General features: G+C 34.1%; 1 protein-coding gene across 1 annotated transcript in view; it reads left to right on the plus strand.

Annotated features, from left to right (window-relative positions):
- The first annotated feature begins 409 nt into the window (after nt 1–409).
- The window catches only part of LOC150107735 (zwei Ig domain protein zig-8-like), a 126,418-nt gene continuing 101,584 nt past the window's right edge, over nt 410–25,243 (plus strand). The window contains exon 1 of the mRNA XM_090392179.1: nt 410–422. Within this exon, the coding sequence (XP_090248305.1) occupies nt 410–422 (13 nt within the window). The remainder of the gene's footprint in view (nt 423–25,243) is intronic.

Genomic DNA, 25,243 nt, shown 5'->3' on the forward strand with positions numbered 1-25,243 from the left:
TTGCTGCAGACTACAGTGAGTCGGCTCTTTTCCGAGTACGGTGCGCGCGCCAGCTCGTCAGCATTCTTTTCCAAATGTTGCTCGTAAGAAGTAACGAGTAATAACCACAAAAACATATTTTTCGCGCGTTGTCTCTGGGAAAAGTCTGAAGGTATTTATTTCTGTGCTCATTGTGATGTCTGGAGGCATCTAAATTCCAGGAAGTTAAAATATTAGTGTAGTGTGCTATTGTGCGTTCCTAACGAACGCTATACGTTGTCGTAGGAACATTTCGGATACTTTCAGCCACCCATCAAGGAATGTTTCATATGTGCAGTAATAGATGAGCAGTCTACTGAAACAGTGGATGTCACTGCTATATTTCTATGTCCTAGCTGGGTTGCTGGTAACTGTTTGTCAAGTTACCGCTATGAGTGTCAAAGGTAAGTTCGAAATGCTTCTCCACCAATGTAGAATGTCGAAAGATTTTTGATATTTTGCGTAACTATTTACTTATATACATACTTTTTATCTGCAAATACTTTTGTTCTTAATTTTTTTAAAAAAAAAAAACATTTTATCATCACTTTATATCAAAAAGTTCTTTATCTTGTATATTTGTGTTGTTATTAATAATACCGTTATTATAACTGAGGTCTCGTTAATAAAATTGGAATTTTGCATAACATTATTCAAGTTACAACACATTCTTAATTTCTGATATATACAGAAAGATATATTTATAAATTTATGCTATGCTCACCCAATTTTTACTTTGTCACTTATAATTATAATTTTATGGTGTATAAATATTATTATAAAATTCAACTGAAAAATCTTGGAATATAAACTACTTCTACTAAGATTTCTAATAAATAATACAGATATCATATAATTTTATAAACATTTACGCATTCTTCATACGGAGAATGTTGATTTCGTTCGTACAAAGTAGTTCATCTTCATTTATATATGTCTAGTAAAGAAAAATTACCTAAATAAATCCCAATGATTAAACTAATATTAATAAAATAATTTATCAATTTTCTGATCAAAATATAACACTTATTAGGAAAGACTTTATTAAAACTGGCCTAGTGAGTTTTAGCCATTTTATATTCACTCTGGTAACTTTTATTTATTCAGTATGTTCTCATGGCCTCAGATGCTAATATCCAGTTTTAGGGTTGGCATTTGCAAGAACAAGAACAAGAACAAGGTGGGGGGGGAGCAGGATTTTGCATGCGAAATCGAGGGAGAGATTAGATTTACGAAGCATAAAGTACATTTTATTCTTCCTTATACAAACATATCTCTAACAACTCAGTTTCGAATTTCTTCTTTTTTTAATAGTAATCTGTCACTTGAGCCCCCCCTCCCCTAAAATGCAGTTTTTATTTTATTTATTTATTTTTAAGATTAATCGAAAAATTGGTTTTGGTGTAAAATTAAAAAAAAAACACCTTATGAAGTCAAGAAATGATTTATTAATTTTAAGCTGCACTCCCTGTTTTTTTTTTTTTTTTTTTTTTTTTTTTAACTTTAATGCAGCATCGACGATGCCAAGAGGCTTTGATGAACCAATTATTCTAAGAGTAGCTTCGCTCACCCCGACCTTCTTGAAGTGCATATCCCTTCAAAGGCCACAGTGACTTTGCTATGAGCTAGTGATGGCAGTAATGGCGTGAGATGCTGCCATCTAGCGGTGAAAGGTACCGATGTGATTGTTACCATATGCATATAGGAATCTTACTAAAACTTATAGCAAAACTTTTTTTTTCTTCTCAGAGCGAAATATAAAGTCAATAAACGTTTGATTCTGTGTGTTTTTCGTTTATTTTCTTTTCGCTGTTAATGTTATGAGACATGTTTGATGAAAAAAAAAATAGGACAGAGAGAGTGCGCTAAGGAGAGCGAGATCGCTTTTAAGGATATTGAATATTGCGTTTAATGCTTTTATGCGACAATATTCATTTTGTGCGACGGTACACGGAAGCACTGACAAGTGCTTCCATGTAAGTGGAAGCAGTGACAAGTGAGTGCTCATCTGAAAGTTCATTAATAAAATTCCATTCCCTAGCACTTTGCAGAATCATTCATCAACGATATCTGTGTGAGTGTGTGTGTGTCAGCTGGAGGGCGATATGATCACAGCCCTTTTTAGCGGGACACCGGGGAGATGCGACGAAGAGGCGGTATATTAAATTATGAACAAAATAACTAACTGCACCGAAGAAATACCATTTAGCAAGCGTTATATCCATAAGAAGTTTAAACATACTAACGAAGCATCTTTTATATAAGAAAATATATTTAGAAACGTGTAATGCGTGTAGGAGGGACGATGACACATTTGAATTTTTTTCAAGAATATGCGATGGCGGCCATTCTCTTTTCGTGGTGCGCCAATAAGTCTGATACAAATGTAGCTTCCATTCGATTTTTCCACCAATTTCACTGCATGTAATATTGAAATATTTCTTAGTTATGTGAAATATAAAATTCTAAAATAGACAAAATTTAATTCTGATAGTTACTGTATACATTTATCTTTAAATGTATACAGTAACTATCACAATTAAAAGTAAGATATCAGTTAAAAGTAAGATGACGATAAAAAGCATTTATTGAAATCATTTCCAATAACTTATTCTTTATTCTGTATGTATTTAGAACGAGAGAGTTTTCGCGCTCTTAAGGTTTCTTCTGGATCCGGCTCCCGCTTAGGGACGGCTTAAGATTTTGGGGGAGTTTTTCCTTGAGAGAGCAATTTGAGTCCCTGAGGATTGGCATTTTCCGGCAGGGCTTTTATCGAGACCGTAACGGTGGACGCTTTTCCCTGGAATATGAGCGGTTCTGCTCAGTGGTAGGGTGAGCCTGTCACTGAGTGGAACCACTGCTGAATTTTCTGAACTGGAATGATTCAGGACCTGAATCACTCCAGTTCAGAAAATTGCTATGAGTGATCTACACTGTAGATCACTCATAGTTATTGGACAGCTACACCCAGCATTTTAGCAGTACCATCTGAATTTTAGTGATTGTTTTTTTACGAGGGAACAGCTTCACAAACTAAGGACGCAGGACATATATGGCGCAGAGGGTGAAGCTTGACGCTTTTCATATTCCCTGTTGTCTGTTTCGGGAGCAGTGATGGGAGAGATTTGTGAGCTATTTTAGCTCGCCCTGAGTGGGCAGAAGTGGTTATTCGTCGTTGAGTGTTAGGATGGCTTTCGGTCTTTTGTGTTTCCAGTGTTCATTACCGTCATAGTTTCCGGCTTGCTGTATTAGTTGGTTTGGATGCGTAGATGTCTTCATAAAGAATTTTTCTGCTAGGAAGCGTAGTAGTGGAGAAATGTGGGGGATATTTATGTCTCGGGTTCACAAACTAAACCTCTTCTCTTATGAGAGAAAGGCTATTCATACTTTATATTTGTTAGTATTGGAGGAGGGAAGGGAACTTGAACTATTAGTTTCGATATTCTGATCCAGATATTTACTCCGAATTCTGAATTCTTCCAAGGCTATGCTGGTAAGTGAATTTTCGAAATAAATGGTAAAAACGATGGCCTTATTTTGTAAAGACTGTATTCGTATTTCAACTCCGTCTAGAAAGCGACGAGCCTTTATAACGGATAGTTCAGTTAAAGATAAGTTGGATGGTCTCATTCAAATGTTTAGTCCCGCTGAATAGGCTAGAAGAATACAGAGGATTAACAGGCATCCTACGCTTCAGCAGGATCCGTATTAAATAAATTGTTTCCTCAGATATTCTCCATAGTAAGCTGTTAGTAACGCTTTATTACATGTACTGTATGTTAAATTATTTCCGAACTCGATTTTCGTGTGACATATTGCTTTATGTTGCAGGATGTGGTTAAGAGCGGAGCATCTGGCTACGTATTAATACCTATGAAAGGCGATTTTTATCTGGCGATGTTTTCAAACGTTTCCCCTTCTTTCAACTGTTAGCCTGGGTTCCTTGAAGGAAACATATCTCTACTTAGTGGATTCTACAGCTATTCTGTAAATGTCAAAAAACTTTGAATGAGAGGTCAGAAAATAGATTGAGTTACACCAGTGCCTTTGATTACTTTTCCGAAAAGATGTTTTCTCTTCGGCTGTGTCAAGGACGTTTTGTGCATGGCTTCGCAATTCAAAAGTGGTGGAAAGTTTTCATCTACCTCCCCCCCCCCAACCTCGGAAAGTAACTAAAACCTGCACAATGGAAGTGCTTTCACTGTGCAGGTGGTCCGAACCTTTTTCAAACCATCTGTACGACAGAAAAGAATTATGAAATATAAAGCTTTGATATTTCGTATTTTTTCCTCAGAGTTAAGAATGCTCCTCTTGCCTAAATTACTTATCAGCGAGAGAGAGAGAGAGAGAGAGAGAGAGAGAGAGGACACGTGATACCTAGAATCTTCAACCTTTAAGGGAGATACCGCAAGATTTAACACGTTTCTCAGTCATAATACTCAAATAACGCCGTGTCTTATCTTTAGGGCATGTTTAATGATTGCGTTATCAAGGCCGATGATGTCTATTACAACTTCCCTTTGGTTTCGCTCACTACGCATGACGTCATGGTGCTGGAATAATTTTCTTCACATTTTTTTACTAATACCACAGTGCTCCATGGTTCTTACTTTGGCCCACTCTCCTCCTCCTCCTCCTCCTCCTCGCTCTCACTTCCTATTGATCTCCTCTCTCTCTTTATCCTCGACTTTTTCTCCTTCATTTGACAATATGTAAAGTACTAAAGCATTCCATCTTTCAACAACCTCCGTAAATAATGTAGTTACTGGCGTTCTACCATTCTTCAATTGCCTGGTTTGACATTACTGCCGAAACATCAGCCGACGTAGTTAGTATTATTGTGCGTTGCTTGCTCATGTTGTATGACCGATTTGCCTACTTTGCGGATGAGAAACGTACATTTCAAAGGGGAACCTCCTCCTCCTCCTCCTCCTTTGTATGAGTCCAGCCTACTCTCTATCATTTGAAGAAAAAAAAACACCTATTCACAACTTTTTCAACTGGATAACCTTGCAGATAGATCAATTGCGTGTAGGTTCCAATCTCATTCTGGACATTGGTGTTTAGGAATGTCTTTGGGTGATATACGAATTTCATCACCAACGCGAAACCAACTTTATGCTACTTAATGGAAGCCTGAAGTGGCAAAATAAAAACTCTTTGGTCTATAAGCAGGTTTTCAGATTATCAGACTATTGCTTCGCACAATATTCTTCTTGTTCTTCTTTCTCTCTCTCTCTCGCTCGCTCGCTCTCGTATGAATGATCACGTATCAGTTTTTCTTATATTTAATCATACAGATTTCTTTGATTAGGTTGAATAACACCTCTAAACTTTACTGATACGTCACATGCATAGGCTTGTCAAAAAAAAAAAAAAAACGAGGTGTCCTCCTTTTCGGTTTAAGTATACTCACCTTTACAGCTAGCTGTTCACCTTATACACATCCCAAGTCTGCTCAACCTGAACACCATTCTCACATTTGCGATGGTGCACCAGAAACTTCCTAAACTTCGTGTTGTTATCCAGAAGAGGTCAATTTAGTTAGGGGATCAATTACGTTTTCCTCTATATCTCACCAGTAGGCTCTCTCCGGATACTTGCTTGCCAATTTTCGTTTACTGTTTTTTTTTTGTTCGCCCATGGGTGCTGATTTATTAAAGTGGAATTCATGGTTTCTTGTTTTGTTCAACTTTCATGAAAATGTAAGTGCTGGTCAAGATTTACTCAATATCAAATTTAAAGCCAACCGAACTAAACGGAATCAATTTTTCATCTTCATTTGTTCAGACCATCTATGTCTGTTCTTTTCACAACAGTATATCGATTGAATCGATATCCTTATTCTTTCTTTCATTTCATCACAGTTGAATGAAGTCACGGAAACATAAATTAAACATAAGAGATCCACTACAACATTTAGCCGATCAACGAAAAGAGCTAAACGTTTTCGCTGAGAAAGTTAGTTATATTATAATAGATATTAGTAGAATTTATTTTGTTATAGCGAAATGCGTTGCCTAAAGTTATGCAACGGACTCATTAGCATCCAATGATGAGTCCGTTGTGTACGTCGCATTACCGAATTAAAAAAAAAATATATATATACTGTGTGTGTGTATTTATATATATATATACACACACACATAGTATATATATATATATATATATATATATATATATATATATATATATATATATATATATATATATATATATATAATATATATATATATTATATATATATATATATATATTTTTTTTTTTATTTATTTATTTATTTATTTTTTTTTTTTTATTTATTTTTTTTTAAATCTTCATGCAAAGTGAATCTGGTTTAAAAAAATAATAATCGACGATCAAAATCGTTAATTTTATTTTTATCAAAATCATCTGCTCTCGAATGTTTTTATGAAGATCGACAATAAAACAAAGCTTCAGCTTACAAGGCGAATGTAAATAAATCTATGAAAAAATAAAATAAAATACAGTTTAGGGATTCCGGATTATATAAAAGTATAAAAAATAATAAATAACAAACAACACCTAACCCAGGAATCGTACTAAATGTACTATAGTTTGACATACTTTGGGGGGTTTACATAATTTGATCTCTGTCGATAACAGAACATGCGCAACGAATTAAGAATATGTCCTTACGCGCAGATATACACCGGTTTTAGTTTATTTTAATGGAATAAAGATTTACAGTTTATAAGTTTAGTTTTCCAAATGTTCCCTTTTTCTTTTTTTTCCGGTCAATTATTAGATTGTCTCAATGATCATTGAATAAACGAACATTTATTAATATTATAATATCGTGTGAGTGTACTGTTATAATATTAAAATAATATTATATATATAAAAAAAAAATATATATATATATATAATATTACAGTATTATTGTAAAATGTTGTAAAAACTACTATCAAATGCTTGTAATTAATAATTGTAAACATTTGATTATTACCAGATTAACAGTAATTATAAAATTAATTAATTAATTAAAAACAATAAGACAAGCCTAAATTAATCCTATCAGGAACTTTTCTTTATTCTTGCTATAATATCTTATATTGCTCCAATAACTTTCCACACCCGTTCAAAGTTCGTTTGGTATCGCTATATATTATAGTTATTTCAATTTCATTTCAATTAAATCAATTAAAGAGGCAGAATAAAAAGTCTTTCTTAGGACTTCCAGGGTAACGAATGGCAATGCTGAAGCCAATGAAGTTTTAACTGAGGCTCGGCTATTGCCCGTTACCCAGCCGTGACTGGAGCTTTTAACTCGATAACATTCCATCCACACAGATTCTCTTCATTCAGAAGACAGGATAAAAAGTCAAGGACTCATTCCATCACCCAGTTCTTTTAAGAACTCGAAAATTTGGCCTATTGTTGAATAGTTTCCTCGGAAACTAGCTTGTTCTATGCCTATCATTTCTTCATAGGTGTTTTTTAATGTATTCTGTATAATTCTTATGAATATTTTACAGGTGTGAGGGAGTAAATTGATTGGTCAGTAATTTCTGCAGTCTCTTTTGTCTCCTTTCTTGTATATTGGGATGATCTTTCTAGTTCTTTGGTCATCTGGGATCATCACCTAATTGAATTGAGTTCTTAAAAGAACTATATATATGTATATATATAGTAAATATATATATATATACATACATATATATATTTTTTTTTCTTATGAAGAATTAAATGACTAGAACCGAGATTTAAGTAAAAAGGTTTTAATATAAACACACTACTAGTTTCGGCCCGTAACAGCCTTCTTCAGGTGACATTATAAAAGAAAAATCACTAAACATTGAGGGTTAAAAGACTATGAACAACACAGACAGTCTTATATATATATATAAGACTGTCTGTGTTGTCTGTCTGTATATATATATATATATATATATACTTGCAGGCGCAAACTTGACTTTTTGTCTGTTTGCTTAGTTGGGAAATGGAGTAAAACCAGATTTAAAATTGCTTGGTATTTTTAACATTTATTATACCCAAGGTAACATACTTTCTACATATATATATATATATATATATATATATATATATATATATATATATAGGGAACTCGTGGTAAAGGTGGTATAAGCTCTGACTAAGGGAACTCGTGGTAAAGGTGGTATAAGCTCTGATCACTAATGGTAACTAGTGGTAAAGGTGGCATAAGCTCTGATCACTTAGTCTTGCACTACCTGTAGGATCAGCTAGACTTGCATCACTTGCAGGCGCAAACTTGATTGTTTGTCTGTTTGCTTACTTGGGAAATGGAGTTAAACCAGGTTTAAAATTGCTTGGAATTATTTCTAACACACACATACACACACAGATATATATATATATATATATATATATATATAAAATAACACCTCATTCATACATTTCCTTCTACAGATAACGGGGAATATGAAAAGAATTCTTGCTTCACCCATCTAGCCAAAACATTGTGAGAGCTGTGAAGCATCGTATCTACAGTTGTCTCGCAGTAATATCCGAAATTGAGTTAAACTGTTTATTAGATGTTCTTTCAGAGAAAATGATAATACTAGGATGTGTTATTAGGAGCATGCTCTGTCTGTACTAAAACCAGTCATAGTGAAGTTCAATGTGGATCTATAATGAACAATATCAGAAGACGTCTGTTAGTGCAGCATTCGGTTTTCCATTCATGGGAGGTACATTTATGGTTTTGTTGGCAAGGAACGTGTTACTATGGCAGCACAAGTCTCACGTAAAGGATCGATTTATCGAATAAAGATCGCTTTAGAGATATGCTTGATTTAGGTTTCAATGACTGTTAATTCTGAGGCATTTTAACTGATGAAGCGAGTTAAGATTATAACACTGCCAATGATGAATTTTATTTTGCTTCAATGGAATCTCAATCCACATTTTCAATATATATCATATATTAGATCATCTAATAAGAGCAATTGGATCCACAATCGTGGATCCAAAATTCTTATTAATTTCTCCCCTTTAAATGGCGAAAGAACTTTTATCAGGGCTTTAAACTGACGGTGAATAGTGGTTTCGTACGTATGTGGCAGTTTGATATTCCGGCCGAATACTCGGTTTTGTTATCCCGCAAACAGACAAACCGGCTCCATGACACATAAAATGCTCTTACTGTTAGAATGATACAGCAGAGGAATAGCAGGTCGGCTGCATTAACTAGCCAAACCCCCTACTCACGGGACTAATTCCGTCTTGGACGAAGAATCATTGGATGGCTGGATGAATTGATTCTTGTTGCATAATAAAATTAAACTCCGAAATTTCCACGGATTAATTCACAGAGAATAAATCATTTTTTCTTTTATTTTAATTTGTGAGATTCCTCTCAAACATTAGTAGTATTTTAATCTTCATTTTTGCTATTGACTAAACCCACGAAACTCCTCTAACAGGCATCGGGAATTCGAAGCCATATGAAAATGATTTAAATTATTCATATTATGTTAATTGCAGTAGAAGACTTGACGAACTACTGATTAATAAGTCTGCTATCGGTGGTTTACAAAAGTGTTTACAAAAGTCTTGGCTCATAGCTTTTGTGCAATTCTAGACCCATCAAAACAAAACGAACAGGCAAAATTTCCAACCGGCTTTAGCACAATGGGACATGAGGAAGTCGTCTTGGTGTTATTGATTATGAGAAAGCTTTTGATTCAGTAAAAAGTTGTGCAATACTTAAAGCATTACGAAGCAAGCAGATGGATGAGCCATATACCAGGACCAACAAATTAGCATTCACCCATACAACAGTAGCAATAATTCATTTCAGTGAGAACATCTCTACTGTGAAAATACAGAGAGGCATAAGACTAGGTGACACAATATCTCCCAAACTATTCACACCGTGCCTAGAAGAAATAATCAAACTTCTTGATTGGGAAGAAAAGGTCTGAAGATAAATGGAAGATATTTAAGCCATTTACGCTTTGCAGATGACATGATTATGTTTACTTCAACTGCGCATGAATTACAGACTCGTATCTATGAACTCTAAATTTCTAGCAAAACAGCTGGCATTTTAAGATAAACCTAAAGAAAACGAGCTAAGCCAGAAAAAATTAATGAAAATAAATAATGATGAAATTAAACAAGGACATCATTACATGACAACGGAACAAAATATGATGGACGAAATTAAAAGACGCACAATGCTTTGGTGGAAAGGATTAGGAAAATTACATTCAATATTCAACAGTCAACTACCATATTATGCCTGAAGAGAAAAGTTTTTAACCAGTGCATTCTTCCTATATTGACATATGGCTGTGAAACATGGACACCGAATGCAAAGGAAATTCAAAAATTAAGAATAACACAATTTAATATGGAAAGAAGTATGGTTAATATCACAAAAATACGTGGATAAGAAATCAAACCAACATTTCCAAAATCATAGAAAGAGTGAAAAGTATGATGTAGCAATGGGCTGGGCGTATTGCTTGAAGTCAAGATCAACGATCGACAAAAGAAGTACTGGCTTGGATTCCACAAGGGAAAACAACGACCACGAGGCCGACACAAATAACGGTCGATTGATGATATAATATGATTTTCAGAACTGATATAGGGGAGGAAGGTCATTGACAGTTTTAGAGTAGTCTTGGAAAGGCCTTCATCCAGTAGTGGATAGATGGTAGCTAATGACGATGTTACATGAATCGATTGAAATTTGTAATTTTATTCGTGATTGCAAAGATGGATAACTGTATTACGATGCGTTCTTATCATACTAATCCCCGTTAGTGACAAGCAGAATTATAATACAGAATAATAATGCATCTCGTAACACAGAATTATTCTGTGTTACGAGATGCCTTAGCTCAGCATACACTACTACATTGGGAGGCAATTCGTGGCAAAGGTGATTCAAGCGTCTAGATCAGTTCACACATTTTTGACGCTACTCAATAACGCATGTGTGTATGTGTGCGGTATGAGGATTCAAGATATTTTTGGGGATATTGCACATTTTTGCTATTTGAATTCGTTGTAAGAAATTAATTGATACAAAAAACATTTCAATTTATTTGAACCTGCCAAATAGTACAACTAAACAAAAATATAAAAAAAAAAACCTACAAAATTCTATATTTATTGGTTAAAAAAGCGCACTAACCGATAATTACACCGATATTAAATAGTTTCTGTACATATTTCCTAACATTCATTGTCAAGATAATTATTGGATTTTGGATTTGTTAATAAATGTCTTATCGATTTCCACTTCTTTTATTTAGACGTGCAGGTTTTTAAAGAATACGTGATTAATAACCAGATATTTCTTTATGACCATAAAACCAATATTCTTGCAGTTATATCTGCTAAAATAATAATTCTTATAGTGAAGTAAATTAAGTTTGGATAATTCATTTGCAAAACGTATATTTACGTGTATAAACTTTCAACTGTGTTTTGGAGGTCCTAAAAATAGCGTAGCATTGTTCTATGGATGATTTAGTTTCAGCATTATTTTATAACTACAGTATTTGATGGTATTTTATTGTTAGCCATTGGAACCATTATTGTATAATCTGTAATTCCATTCTCTGTTGACCGACAATGCAGTGCAGTGTGTCATGTGAAAATATAGTCCTTATAAGGACTGGCTTAAAGGAGCGAAGCAAGAATGCTTTTCATCTTCCCCGTTATCTGTATAGGACAGTGTAGGGATAAGGTGCTATTGAGCTATTAAAGCTCTGATCATGGCAGGAGGGTAAAAGCAATAGCCGAGCCTCAGTCATAACTTCATTGGCTACAGCATTGCCATCCATTACCCTCCAATATATAGTGCCACGTTCTATCGTGAATTTCATTGTTTTCAACAATGCAAAAAATAAAAAAATAATACAATTTAAAAATTTAAAATTAAATAAAATAAATCAAAATAATACAATTGTTTAAAATCTATAATAAACTACATAAATTCTTAAAATAATCTGTATTTATAATGTATTCTCAGAATTCCATTAGGATATTTTCATACACCAATTTATTTATTTACAGAGCAGGTTAGAATAATAATTGAACTTAAAAGATTTGCTACGTAGATGTACCTAAAGATACAGCTCATTCAGAATACGCTCGTCTCTGTGTATATGCATATATTTAAGCTTGTTTCTACCTTCTGGGAGCTTGGGTTTTCTTCTCGCAAACAACAAGAGCTAAACCGCTCTTGACAACAACCTACGTAAAATTTTGCATCTCAGTGCATTGTTGCTCTGGAGGAAGAATGTCAGAGTTTTGTACTCTTCTGAAGCTATTTTAGATAACCAATTTCTTTATATTGAGCGATGATAATAATCTATGACCTAGAGAATTTCACAGGGATGACCATGGGATAAGCCTAATTCCTCAGATTGGAATTTATGAAATTATTTAACCCTTCAAAGAAAACATTGCTGTCCAGTTGAACATAAATTGCCAACAGCTGAATTAGTAGCAGTTACATTCGTCACAGAGAAAGATGCCAAATATTAAGCTTGAATTGTTTTGAAGGGTGGCTTGCTAGCTCTTCGTTTGCAACAAGACGGTCCTTGAAAGAAATATATAAAATACCAGTTCTTAGGGAATGCAAAAATTAAATGATAGCACATGAAGATGTCGGTCTGTCTAAAGATAAAGATTAAATTAAAAGACAGAAATGAATAAATATTCAATATTGTTTATTCACGTTTAATTGCGCACACGAACGCGCGCGCGCGCACGCGCACACACACACACACACACACACACACACACACACACACACACACACACACACACACACACACACACACACACACACACACACACACACACACAGCCAATTGAATACGAAAGCAGGAACTTTCATAATTTCATAGATAATTGGCTTTCCCATTAGATTTATGGACCATTTTAAGTATATAATTCCGTATATTTCAAATATTTAATTTATTCATGAAATAGCAATGAGATCCGTTTGGTTTGAAATTACTTTTGTAGCCTTTTCAAGAGGTTTTGTACATCACCTATCACCTGCAGATTACACGTTCCTTTAATTATACCATGTTGCCAAACGTATTGAGAACATAGCCACCAGAAGTACACATAGAAAAGAAGATTATTGAGATGATGTAGATGGCATTCCCTGAGGATATATGTATAGTGTTCAGCTATCCAAATTTGGCATACATGAGATCATGCCCGCGTGAACGTGGCCAACAATACTGTAGCATCCGTACGCTTCAAATGTTAGCAATGCGTTTGCAAAGTTAATTTAAAGCTGCCTCTTATAAATGCATATTTTGTATTTGCAGTAATGCTACAGATTTTAAAAATTTTCTATCTATACATTTTTATGGCTAACTATTTTAAAAAATCACTCACCAGGATGAAATAATTTAGTTACCGATTTAAAACATTTCACAAAGTTATTTTTTAATGGCATACTACACTATTTCCATGTACGCATGTTCCAAATTTACCGCCAAAATTTATGTCGTCTGCTAATTACATAGCATTTTGATGATCATATCTCGTGTCTCCTTTGCAATGCTTTTCTTTACTTTTTTTATTTTAAAGCATTTTCCCAACCTTTCACATGAGTAAAAGAATTAGTGAGGAAAAAGTGTGAAAATGATTCGAAAAGTAATCTAATTGGAAGAAAAACTTGAAATAATAAAGAAAAATGAACAAGGAAATGATAGGACAAGAACACAAAAAATGAGTGAATCAACTATAGGAGCAATTTTAAGCAAAGCTACTGAATACAAAAAGAGAAAGGTAAGGCTGCTTCAAGTTCATTATGCATGCACTCGAAATCAAAGTATTATAATGATTGAATTAGAGAGACTTCTTTTTACATGGATCGAAGATTGTAACCAAAAACGGATCCGCTGAGCACTGACCTTATTAAATGAAAAGCATTGTCTCTTTGCAATCTTGAAAGAAAGGGCTACCAATGGTGGAAAGGAAGGAGAATTCCACGTTAGTGCTGGGTGATTTGAGATTTTCAAAAAGAGAAATAGCCTACATAATGTTCTATCACAACAGGCGAAGCTGCAAGTGCAGATAAGAAGGTGGCCGAAAATTATCCAGAGATTTTGAAGAAAATTGTGCAAGAAGGGGACTATTATGACCAACAAATATTTAATGTCGATGAAACTATTTGGAAGCGAATGCATTCCAACACTTTTCTGGCCAAATCAGAGAAACCTCAGCCTGGTTATAAAGTCGAATGAAATTACTGCTAGCAATATGCGGGTCGTTTGGAAGCACATTCTTTCACATTACACAAATGATTTAGAGGCTTTTTCAAATGAATATAAGTTAATTCATTTGAATTAGCTTAGATTCAGAATTAATTCAAACATTGAATTAACTTTGAATCCGACCTGATAAATTTAGACGCACAGCGGGAAGATCCTGCAGAATATGAAGAAAATTTAATAACTGACAAGCCCAAAGAGATTTCAGAGAAACAATTTGAAAATAAGTTTCGTAGAATCGAAGTTTTTAAGCAGCAATACTTAGAGACTGATCCTGGTGAAGAGAGAAACAGTGCAATTTGCAAAAGTAGTAGAGGAGGCAATAGGGCCATACCGTCGGTTGTATGAAAAGAAGCAACAGAATTCCCACCCAACTATGATAGTCAATTCTTTGTTAAGAAGTAGAATAATAAATTTATATTCTGAATATGTTTTATTGTCTTTCAGCTTCATGGTTTCCCTTTAACTAGGCCCTGAGACATATCCTAATTATTTTATAAAATAAATTAAGGGTTAAAAAAGAAATTTGAGGAAAGAATTATATTTTTTCCCATAGGGTATTATATTCGATTAGTAAGTTTGCGATTAATACGCCTGTTTTAAGACCGCATTAGGCGCATTAATCGAGGGATTGCTGTATATCAATATCCAAGCAGAAACTTGACAAGTTCAAGTAAATGTTGCTTTATTACTTTAATAATTAATTTAAAAGAACTTTTAAAATACATCTTTATTATAAATACTATAATATAAATTAACAAAAATTCTATTTTTAAATAAACATTTTTAAAATAAAAATTAATTTTCTAATACACCAATAAAAATTCAATATCCAATAAAATCATTAGGCATAAATTGATACGGGAATTGAGTCAATCCAATACCCTTGGAGGGTGATGGAATGCAATGCTGTGGCCAAGCCTCAGTTAGAACAATGAAGTTCTAACTGAGGCTTGGCTATTGCTGTTACCCTCCTGCCATGATCAGAGCTTTAATAGCTCAATAACACCTTATCCCTACACTGTCCTCTACAGATAACGGGGAAGATGAAAAGCATTCTTGCTTCGCCCCTTTAAGCCAGTCCTTATAAGGACTAAGGGAATTAGTTGAAGGATTGAGATATACTGAGTATCGACCGTGAGATGCGTTGATTAATACCCTTGGAGGGTAATGGATGGCAATGCTGTAGCCAATGAAGTTCTAACTGAGGCTAGGTTATTGTTGTTACCCTCCTGCCATGATCTGATCATGGCAGGAGGTTATAGGGCTTTAATAGCTCTATAACACCTTATCCTACATTGTCCTCTACAGATAACGGGGAAGATGAAAAGCATTCTTGCTTCGCCCCTTTAAGCCGGTACTTATCCTTATAAGGACTAAGGGCATTAGTTGAAATGAATTGTAAGTCACCAGAGTTTGAGAAAGTTAAATCTCTCTACTCGATCTCTGTTCGTTTATGTTTAAATCATGTCACGGTGAATAGTCGCGCTATTTGTACATTTATTAACAAGCTTCTACTTTTTAAGGCTTCTTTTATCTTTCCTATTAGCACTTTTTTAAACAACCCTTGGCGACTGAATAATCAGATTACTTTAATTAAATCGACCCAAATACTTTTCGATTGCGTAATCCTTTTACTCATTCCCTTTTCAAAAGGAAAATTCTATAATAAAGCACGCAATTAGAATCCTGTTAACTTCAACGCATTAATACAATAATTTGTGAAGAATTATATCCCGCATAAAACCCACCAACTTGTTTAATTTTTTACGGAAACGCTGTAATCAGTAACAGTAAAGTAATCAAACAACATAATTGCTATTTTTAATAGATTTTAGGGTTTCTTTTCGAAACATTTAACAAGAAATGAGAGAGATATTACCTGAAAAGAATTGCACTGAAGTGAGTTAAAACATCTTGAAAGGAAATAATTTCTTGCTGTTAGATCACCATAATCTTTCCTTATTTTGCTTATGTGATGGCCTGGTTAGCGGAGTGAATAGATTCGCTCTTCAATCAACAGGCTGTGAGATGATTGCACTGTGGGCATGAATGTTTGTGTAAGTCAGTGGTAGACAATTCTCGTCGCCGGTATTACATCAACACACAATTTACTGTAGGATAACTTACTCTGAGTAAACTTACTCCCATGATAGTAAATATACAAGAGTGTTATAATTTTTTGCGGATACGAAGAACCTTTGATTGGAAAGATCTGGGTTCGAATCCTGTCTAGGACGTGAAGCATCTTTATGAGAGTTTTTCAGCAGAAGGGGAATTAGCGGTATCATACTATGGTGGAAGGTCTTTTCCTTTAATTAATTAATCATTTAATTGGGGTAAAATTTATTTTATCCCAATTCACGACTCAATAAGAACACCTCCATAGCACAGTAATGAGAATTGCTCGATATTTGGTTTTATTTGCAAAAATCCGAATGCAAAGACATGTGGGATTTCAGAACTTTGTAAACGTTTATGATATGGAGGTTTTATTTCGTTAGAGTGGTGGACTTAAGACGCATGCTTTAATGAGTACTGAGGCCGTGAGATTCCCAAGGTCGGAGTTGCCTCGATCGAATTCTAACCATTACTAAGTTGACTAGATGGAACTTCTGCTCTGTTCATTATACAGGCAATGTTTGCTTCCTTCGCCATTACAATGCATAGTTTATATTAATCCCTGACCTTCAGTACTTACGAATGGCACGAGTATGAGGATTTTAGAACTTTTTTCCGGTTGGAAGGCAAATCTTAAAACGACTGGGCCGGCAGCAAGAAATTTTAAAATTTGTTAAAATGTTAAAAAAGTAATTTTTCATTATAGTCTATTTATTATTCTGTATTACGAAAATGTTAATATACAGAAATAGTTTTAACTGTGCTATGTTCATTAGAATTACTTATGGTACTTAATTTTGTAAAAGAGTGTTCATAAATATCCTATATTGTGAAAAATATCGAGTACCCAAGAAATACAAGGAAATATCAAAATATTAAGTAAATAGCAGCACACACTACATTCCGCATGCAATATGACCCTGTTTCATACCTATATATTTCTGTTTGAATGTGGTTTACTAATGTTTATTTTACATGCAAAGCGAGTATTTCCATCGTCTCTTTTGGACGTTCTTTCCATCAAACTCTCCCACGCTTTCTGTTCCTTTTGGCAACACACTGCAAAACGTAATCGCATCTGTGTATAAGTGGTTAATATTATTTTGTGATATTCATATTAGATAATCAAAAGCAGTTCTAAAATCATTCTTCTATGTTCCTAAGGGACAATTTAGCGTCCATAACCGTCTCCAATGTGTTCTTGATGGATTTCATAACCCTGATAATCCCTATAAGTATACATCGTAAGTAAATTGTGTATGTTCTCATGGTCGTCTACAGTTGGAAAGTCCTGATAAATGTTCTTCGCATCCTTGACGGGGGTCGAAAGTAGGTCTTTCCAACCGAAGAACATCGTCGAAACTGACTGAGGTACGGAGCCTTCCCTCAAAATAATTAGTATGAAGAATTGAAAGTTTTCCATCTATTGGATTTGCTATTTTCATTACGGGAAATAAAGAGACTTGAAAATAAACTACTCCCATACGAGATAAATATTTGACTAAAACGTGTTCATTGATTATGGAGTTAATTATCACCATCTGTACGCAAAATATTCATTCATTGTAGAAAGTTTTTTTACCTTGGGTATATACTATGTTAAAGATACCAAGCAATTTTATAAGCTAGGTTTCAATCCTTTTTCCCAAGTAAGCAAACAGACAAGTAAGTCAAGTTAGCGCCTGCACGTAGTGCAAGGCTGAGGTAACTCGTTGCAAAGGTGGAGTAAAATCCGATCACGTTTTTTGGTATTTTCCCCTGATGCAAAGCACATTCCCTTGCGGAGATGTATGATGCTATGAATTAAAGGTAATGGTCACTACCCAGACCGGTTTCGACCTTTATTGAGGTCTCGTCAGTGGGAGCCACACCTAAAAAGAATACCAAGAAAAATGATCGGAGCTTACTCCACCTTTGCAACGAGTTGCTTCAGACTTGCACTACGTGCAGGCACAAACTTGACTTACTTGTCTGTTTGCTTACTTGGGAAAAACGATTAAAACCTAGCTTATAAAATTGCTTGGTATCTTTAACATTCATTCATTGTGTTGCTTCATTACATTCATCAAGATCCATTCCTTATATTGAAACAGAAATTTATACACTGTTCATTAAATATAAGTTGGCGTCTGTGCATTGCACTGAGGGATAAAATTATTTCCAACTCCCAAAAAAATTTGGAAATGAAATAGCAATTAAAATGTAGTTGAAGTGCCCTTTTTTTAGGAAAGTCAAAATAATCTTTCCGTAATAAAAAAAAAAACAGTCGTGATTCTGTATCCTTATTGTAGGTGTTCGCATCTCTAAACTGCTGTTCCAATAAACTTGGCATCAAATTATATACACTTTGGTAGAATTCTAGTGAACCCACAAGGAACTTATTCTTAAATGAAATGGATGGATTATTTCATATTGAATTCTATTAATCTGACAGCGCTTACATCAAACACCAGTATTCTAGAGTAAAGTTTGTTAATATCCTTTGTAAACTGCTTCGGAAGATTGGGAAGAAGATTGAATTCGTATTCCGTCTAAGAAGCGAATCTTAGAGGGTTATTCCTATTAAAGATCGAGATTTTTATACCACAGAGCAGACAAACAGTTCGCAAAATCACAGAGCAATATTCACACTTAGGAGATTAGGAAAATAAAGATTAATTAGCGCATTCTGTCTGATATGGCTTTGAAAGTCTGCTTGGTATCGCTGGATCTACGCGTTAGCGTAAAACTTAGCAGGAAAGAAAGTTATTTGCAGGATCTGTTAAGCAGGATCTTCTACTATGAAAAGCAGACTAATTAACAAATTGATTATTATAACGGAAGTAAAATGGAATTACCATACATTCCTGCGGAATCTTCCCTGTTCTGGGACTCATATTAAACACCTGGTCAAAGGAATGATCAATTCAGCTGAACACCCTTTTAACAAACATACTGATATTCCATCAGTCCCTATTGCTGAATTCTTATTCAGTTTGTGCAATAGCTCTAATACCTCGGCCTCACACACCTGCGTTTCTTCATCTAGTGAAGAGGTAACAGTGAGCTCAATGTTGCGTTCAATAGGTTGGCAGCTTTTAACGAAACGGGCACTCATTAACTGAACAACCTCTTCTGCATCAGTAACCATCACTCCATCTAGATTTAGAAGAGCTATTCTTTCATATTCATTCTTTCTTTTACTTGAAGCATATATATCGATAGAATTCTTGTGGCTTATCTTTCGCACGCAGAGCCAGTTTCTTTTCGTAATCAGACTTTGCTTTCCGTACAGCAGTTGTGACTATTCTAGCCTGCTGCTTATAACGTTCATAACAGACGTCATCCTTATGCAAACGGTATTCCTTCCACATCGTCCTTTTCTTACGATTCTCTTGCTTAATATGATTACACATCCATTTGACTCCTACTTTATTTATTCTTCGAACTCTCGGGACACATTCTGATATCGCATCAATTAAATGTTGTTTAAATGCTTTCCATACACTGTCGATATCCTTTCCATCCAGCAAACCGATCCCATTCCATTAAACTCAGTATACTCCTCAGTTAGTCATGCTTTGTAGTTCAACATGTAACCTTTTCTGAATGGAAGATTCATAAAGTAAGCCACTTCCCAAGTGAGTACCGCATGATCACTGTAAATTATTAATCAAAAATAATTTAATATTTTATTAATCTGATATAAATTATATTACATTTCTATTGCCATGTCTTCAGGTTACCAATTTCTTTTTAGACGCGAGGTACAGAACAATTTTGACTAATGCCTTTAAAGAGTATCAACGCCAACGTTTTTTTTTTTGCTAAGATCAACTAATGACCAGTGTTAATAAAATTAGAAACTATCGGAATTTATTATTTTCCAGTGTTGACGATTCACGATAACTGGAAACTAAGCAGCCTCTTATTCATGAGTATACCAACCATTCGTTGCAACGCTGTTCGTCGATTCTAATTCTTTCGCTAATCGTCATCCACTCATGTTTTCCTTCGTTAAATCCGATCTTAAACTCTTTTCTTTTGGATCATGCATTATTAACATCAGTGGCTAGCTCGATGAACATCGTAGGATCTTTACATACTGTCAAACATTTTATTGACTTTAAATATCATGCTTACACTGGTGAAGTGCTGTGCTAATAATTCACTGAACAGTTTGCGTTTTTAGATTGTTTACCTGGATTGTGTACTCTTTTCAGCTTTATCACGTGATTTTGTTGTGAATAATTTTACTTGGATTTTTCTCTATGTTTTATATCTAATATTGGTAACAATTTTTAAATATATGATGGCACTGTCATTAGATATGACAGGAAAACAATATTATATTGCGACATGCATCTGAAAGTGTTTTTCGATGACTTAGCAAGTGTTTGTTTTGTTTCTGCAAGCGACTTACTCTTTTAAATTAATGCGACGAAAACAACAAATGATTAAAAAACCTCCACTCTCTTTCAGTTCAGCATTCGTTTTATTTTTATAAACGCATCCATACTTACATTCCCTCCATACATGATTTTCTAAAGAAAAATTCAAATAAATGGCATAACTAAATACATAAATACTCGAATCCCTTTTGTATTCCCCAAAGAGAATAATAGGCGGAACACTTTTAGCTTTAAATAAGATGTTTTGGGAATTGGTAGGCAGCCAATCTCTGGCCACATTCGTCATCGAAAGTCCAGTTCCTGGTGATCGATGATTTTTAAGACTTCGAGATGAGTAGTGCAGACAGCAACCACCTTAACAATGCTCGAAAACTTAACTGGCATTATTGCGTGAAATAGGACGAATTCTACTCACATCGATTTTTCCGTGGGTTCCTCGATGGAAAAAAAAAATCTTACTTGCCTATGCCAAACACCGACGAACTCGGGAAGTTGCTGAAAACAGCTTGGAAAGGTTCATCGATAATTTTATTCTAGTCGGAGACGAGAATAAAATCTACAGAGTCATTTTTCTAACAGTTTACCATTCTGGTCAGAAACTTATATATATAAATAAGTTTCTGATTATTATATTATATATATAATATAATATAATAAATAAAAAATATATTATACTATCCTAGTATAATATAACCTTAAAAAAGAATACAATTTTACCATGATATTAATTAAATATAAAATCTTAATGAAAAAATGAAATGAAAAGGGGGGGGGCTCGTGCATAGGCACTGCGGAACTGCAGCACCCCCAATTTTTCTCGATATATAAATATATTGATTAATTTATATATATTTGCTTGCAATATTAATAAAAATCCATCTTGAAGGACGCTAGCCGCACTGTGTTTACCAAAGTGTCATATTGCTCCGCGAGCAAGCATATGCAGGTCATAGTGAGATGCGAGCTATTAGCGTAATGCGGCACTGTCCATCGCGCAGTTCCACTGTTGTCACCAGTAGTAGAGTGTTCGTAGTGCTTATCGTGTTTACTCCGTCTCTTTAAATATTTGGACATTACAATTAAAGGATTTAATTGTATGTCCAAAAATTGTAAATCTGATTGTTCTTTAATTGTAATTAAAGGAATGGATTTTATTTTTAAGTAATTTTGAATTATACTTAACTGTATAATTTTATCGAAAATAAACAATATTGTTTCATGTTTAATTTATTCTTTTTTTTTTAATTTTCACCATAATTTTGATATTTTATCCAAACACGTATACACTGTATTTACAGTGTGTATGTATATTTAGAAAATTGCAACACCTTCATGATTTCAAGCCACGATCCACCACTGATGAAAATAAAAAAAATAAAATAAAATAAAAAAGTACAATTTTTTCTATACTGCTATTCTTTGGCAATATTTGTAATCAATTAAACTTCTTTGAACCAACTACTGTACCAAAACGGTAGAACTAGCTGTTCGATTTAGAAGGCTTAAACTTTAGAAAATTACCACGTTCCTGGATGAGTTGGTGCCATCCTTGATTTAGCTACACAGATGGTAGAATCCTCGTAAAAGACTGAAAGCACAAGAAGGTAAACTTCCTGTTGCTATATTGAGCAATGGGTCATAGAGAATTTTGTCAGGTATGATATAAAGTTAATTAGTCAAGTTAAATGTCTGCTTTTAGCTCTCTGAAAGACTGCGATCTTATTCCACAAATTTATTACACAGTTTCTTTTGCGCATGGTACTAATTTATTCATGGCAACTTGCCAACACTTGAGAGGGACTAATTTTAAACCTGTTTTTCCTTATGCTATTTTTTATTTATAATTAATGTCGCTAAGGTGTCAAGAGATGCGACCGTGTTATATCTGTCAAGTGTAATATTTTTCAGACGGACTCATTTGTGTATTTTTGGAATCTAATACTACTCAAATTCCGCCTGTTAAATCACCATTTTAATGATAACGTCTACACAAGCTTTAGAATAGGTTATTTGTTATTTTTATAGTCGTATTCATTAGAATTGTTATAGGTAATTCTCTGATTCTCTAATGGTAGGTAAAACAGCTACGGATAGGTAAATTATTAATTTCACTGGAACATTTTCTCTCTGCAATTATTGTCGTCGTCTAAATTTGCATCATTTCACTTTCTCTAATCATAATGAATCTAATATTTAACATGCGCACTACTTGACTATTCTGAAAAGACGATGTACGACATGAATTTACGTTCAAACAAAATGCACAATATGTTCACTCGCTGGTCTCATACTTCACAGTATGCAGTGTCTGGCTCAGGGAAATAACGGAAATAGAGAACCCCTTCTCGTTGATTGCTTTTGCAGTTGGATACATGTAAAGATCCGTTGTTTGGACTCAAGTCTTTCGGGAAAAGCAGCTAGTTCTATGCGATCCATGATCGATTGTGAACTCGTTGATCACTGTCATACACATCAATAGGAAAAATGTCATCTATCGTTAGTTTCTCTATTAGAATGGAGTTTAGAACTCCACCTCCCTTCTTTTGCCAGAGAGAGAGAGAGAGAGAGAGGGAGAGAGAGAGATGTCAGCAATGTTCGACTCACTCTGCGTAATAGCGAGTGTCGAATAACTGGGTTCATTTAGGATGAAAAGTACACAGGACTATTTTTGTTGCGGCGCTGAAAGTAGCCAATAATTCACAGCGGTTGTAGACAAAATCAAATAATCTCGTGTTAAAACGATAGCACTTCAATGCGTCCAGTAAACAATTACAGAAGAGAACCATAAATATTATCATAACATTACCAAATACGTTTCATCACATCATTGATATAAAAATAAAAGCTGTAGCACTGTTGGAAGGTTCTTGTTTTAGGTTAAAATATCCTACGATTATGTAATAATGATGGTGGATCCTGTAATACTGTATAGTCTACAACAGGCTACTTGAATGAGAATATGCTACCGGAATTATTATTATTATTATGTAATAGTAATAATGACACACGCTTTTGAGGTCGGATACATATACTGTTCGCGAAAGATTTCTTGATAATGTTTAAAATTATGAAAACTTCATTCCAGTGTTCGCTTTTCTCCACCTAATTAAGATCACAGTTATTAATTATTATTAAACTTTTTATTATTGCATAGAAAATTTCACAGTTCTGTAGTAGTTTAGAGGGCAAGCATTTCATTCGCTCGCTGAAGTTTTGGTAACCTCACTTTCAAGATTTTGCGGTCTTTTTGACGATGCTTGAGCGAAGCTTACGTAGGTGATATTGACGTTTTATTGCTACCTCCACTACCTCCTCGTACTGTATATTGTCGAGAAAGAGCAAAGGCAGATCACAAGTCCGTGTTGGTGGTCTATTTTAAAGTGATATTTGCAAAGCGCTCCAAGACTTGAATGGATAAAAATCTCATTGTATCGTTGGTGGGATAAAGGTTGGAAGAAAAGAATAAAAGCTTCTCGTTCGATGTTAAGGAAATGTACTATATAATTTAAAAAATACTGATGGAGCTGTTTTTAAAATGTTTGTTTCCAGAAATAGCGATAAAATAATAATATTCCAATTGAACGATATTTGAATAACTATTCTGTGTAAATGATAAAATAAACAAGCAGTAATTTCAAACCACAAAGTTTCTACACTATGCTAGTAATATAGACTTATTGAAAAAGAATATTGGTGTGAGAGAATTTATTACACTCCTGATTTGTATATCTCTCTTTCGGATTTAAAAACAACAGTGATATATCAATGATCATTTGCAAATATTTTATAAATAAAAATAATTAAAAGATTGGAATCAGTTGGCTGGTCTTATGTTTATAATAATGTAACAGAAGTAATGATAACATCCATTTAATTCAATATATATGTAATGTAACCTCCAGCAAGCAATGTCGCAGAATTTTCATTATTGGAAGATTAATTCGTGAACATACTGTATATCAGCGTATTGTGAACATTTTGAAGAGTACTGGTCACAATGAAATAAACGATTATTGAAATAATAGCACGCAGTCAACTATTGCTAACTGTTAGGAGAAAGGAAGTATCGTATACTCTTAGCTTCATAAAGGTTTTATGAGTTTGTGAGTGAGATTATCACTGAAAAAAAAAAGTTTTTAAACTGGAAATAGACAGACACCTCCAATCACCACCAGTAATTATACTGAAAAAAAGAATTGCAATATATGTCGGCATATAAGATGATATACGAAGTTAAGAAAAAGTTTCTGTAGCGTGAGATCATCTTACGCTATTTGTATAAAAAGCTAAACCTTTGAATTCATCAATTTGAGAACGTTACGATGCTAAAACATTAAATATCCTTATTAAGTATAAAACTTCATCAAAATCCATACTTAGACTTATTAAAAACCAGCCAAGTTACAGTTTATTTCAAAAATAGCAAGTAAATTTGTAATATCGCTTACG

The sequence above is a fragment of the Typopeltis vanoorti genome, chromosome 4, assembly GCF_054136105.1.
Source record: "Typopeltis vanoorti isolate ZY-2024b chromosome 4, IOZ_Tvanoo_1.0, whole genome shotgun sequence".
Classification (NCBI taxonomy): Eukaryota; Metazoa; Arthropoda; class Arachnida; order Uropygi; family Thelyphonidae; genus Typopeltis; species Typopeltis vanoorti.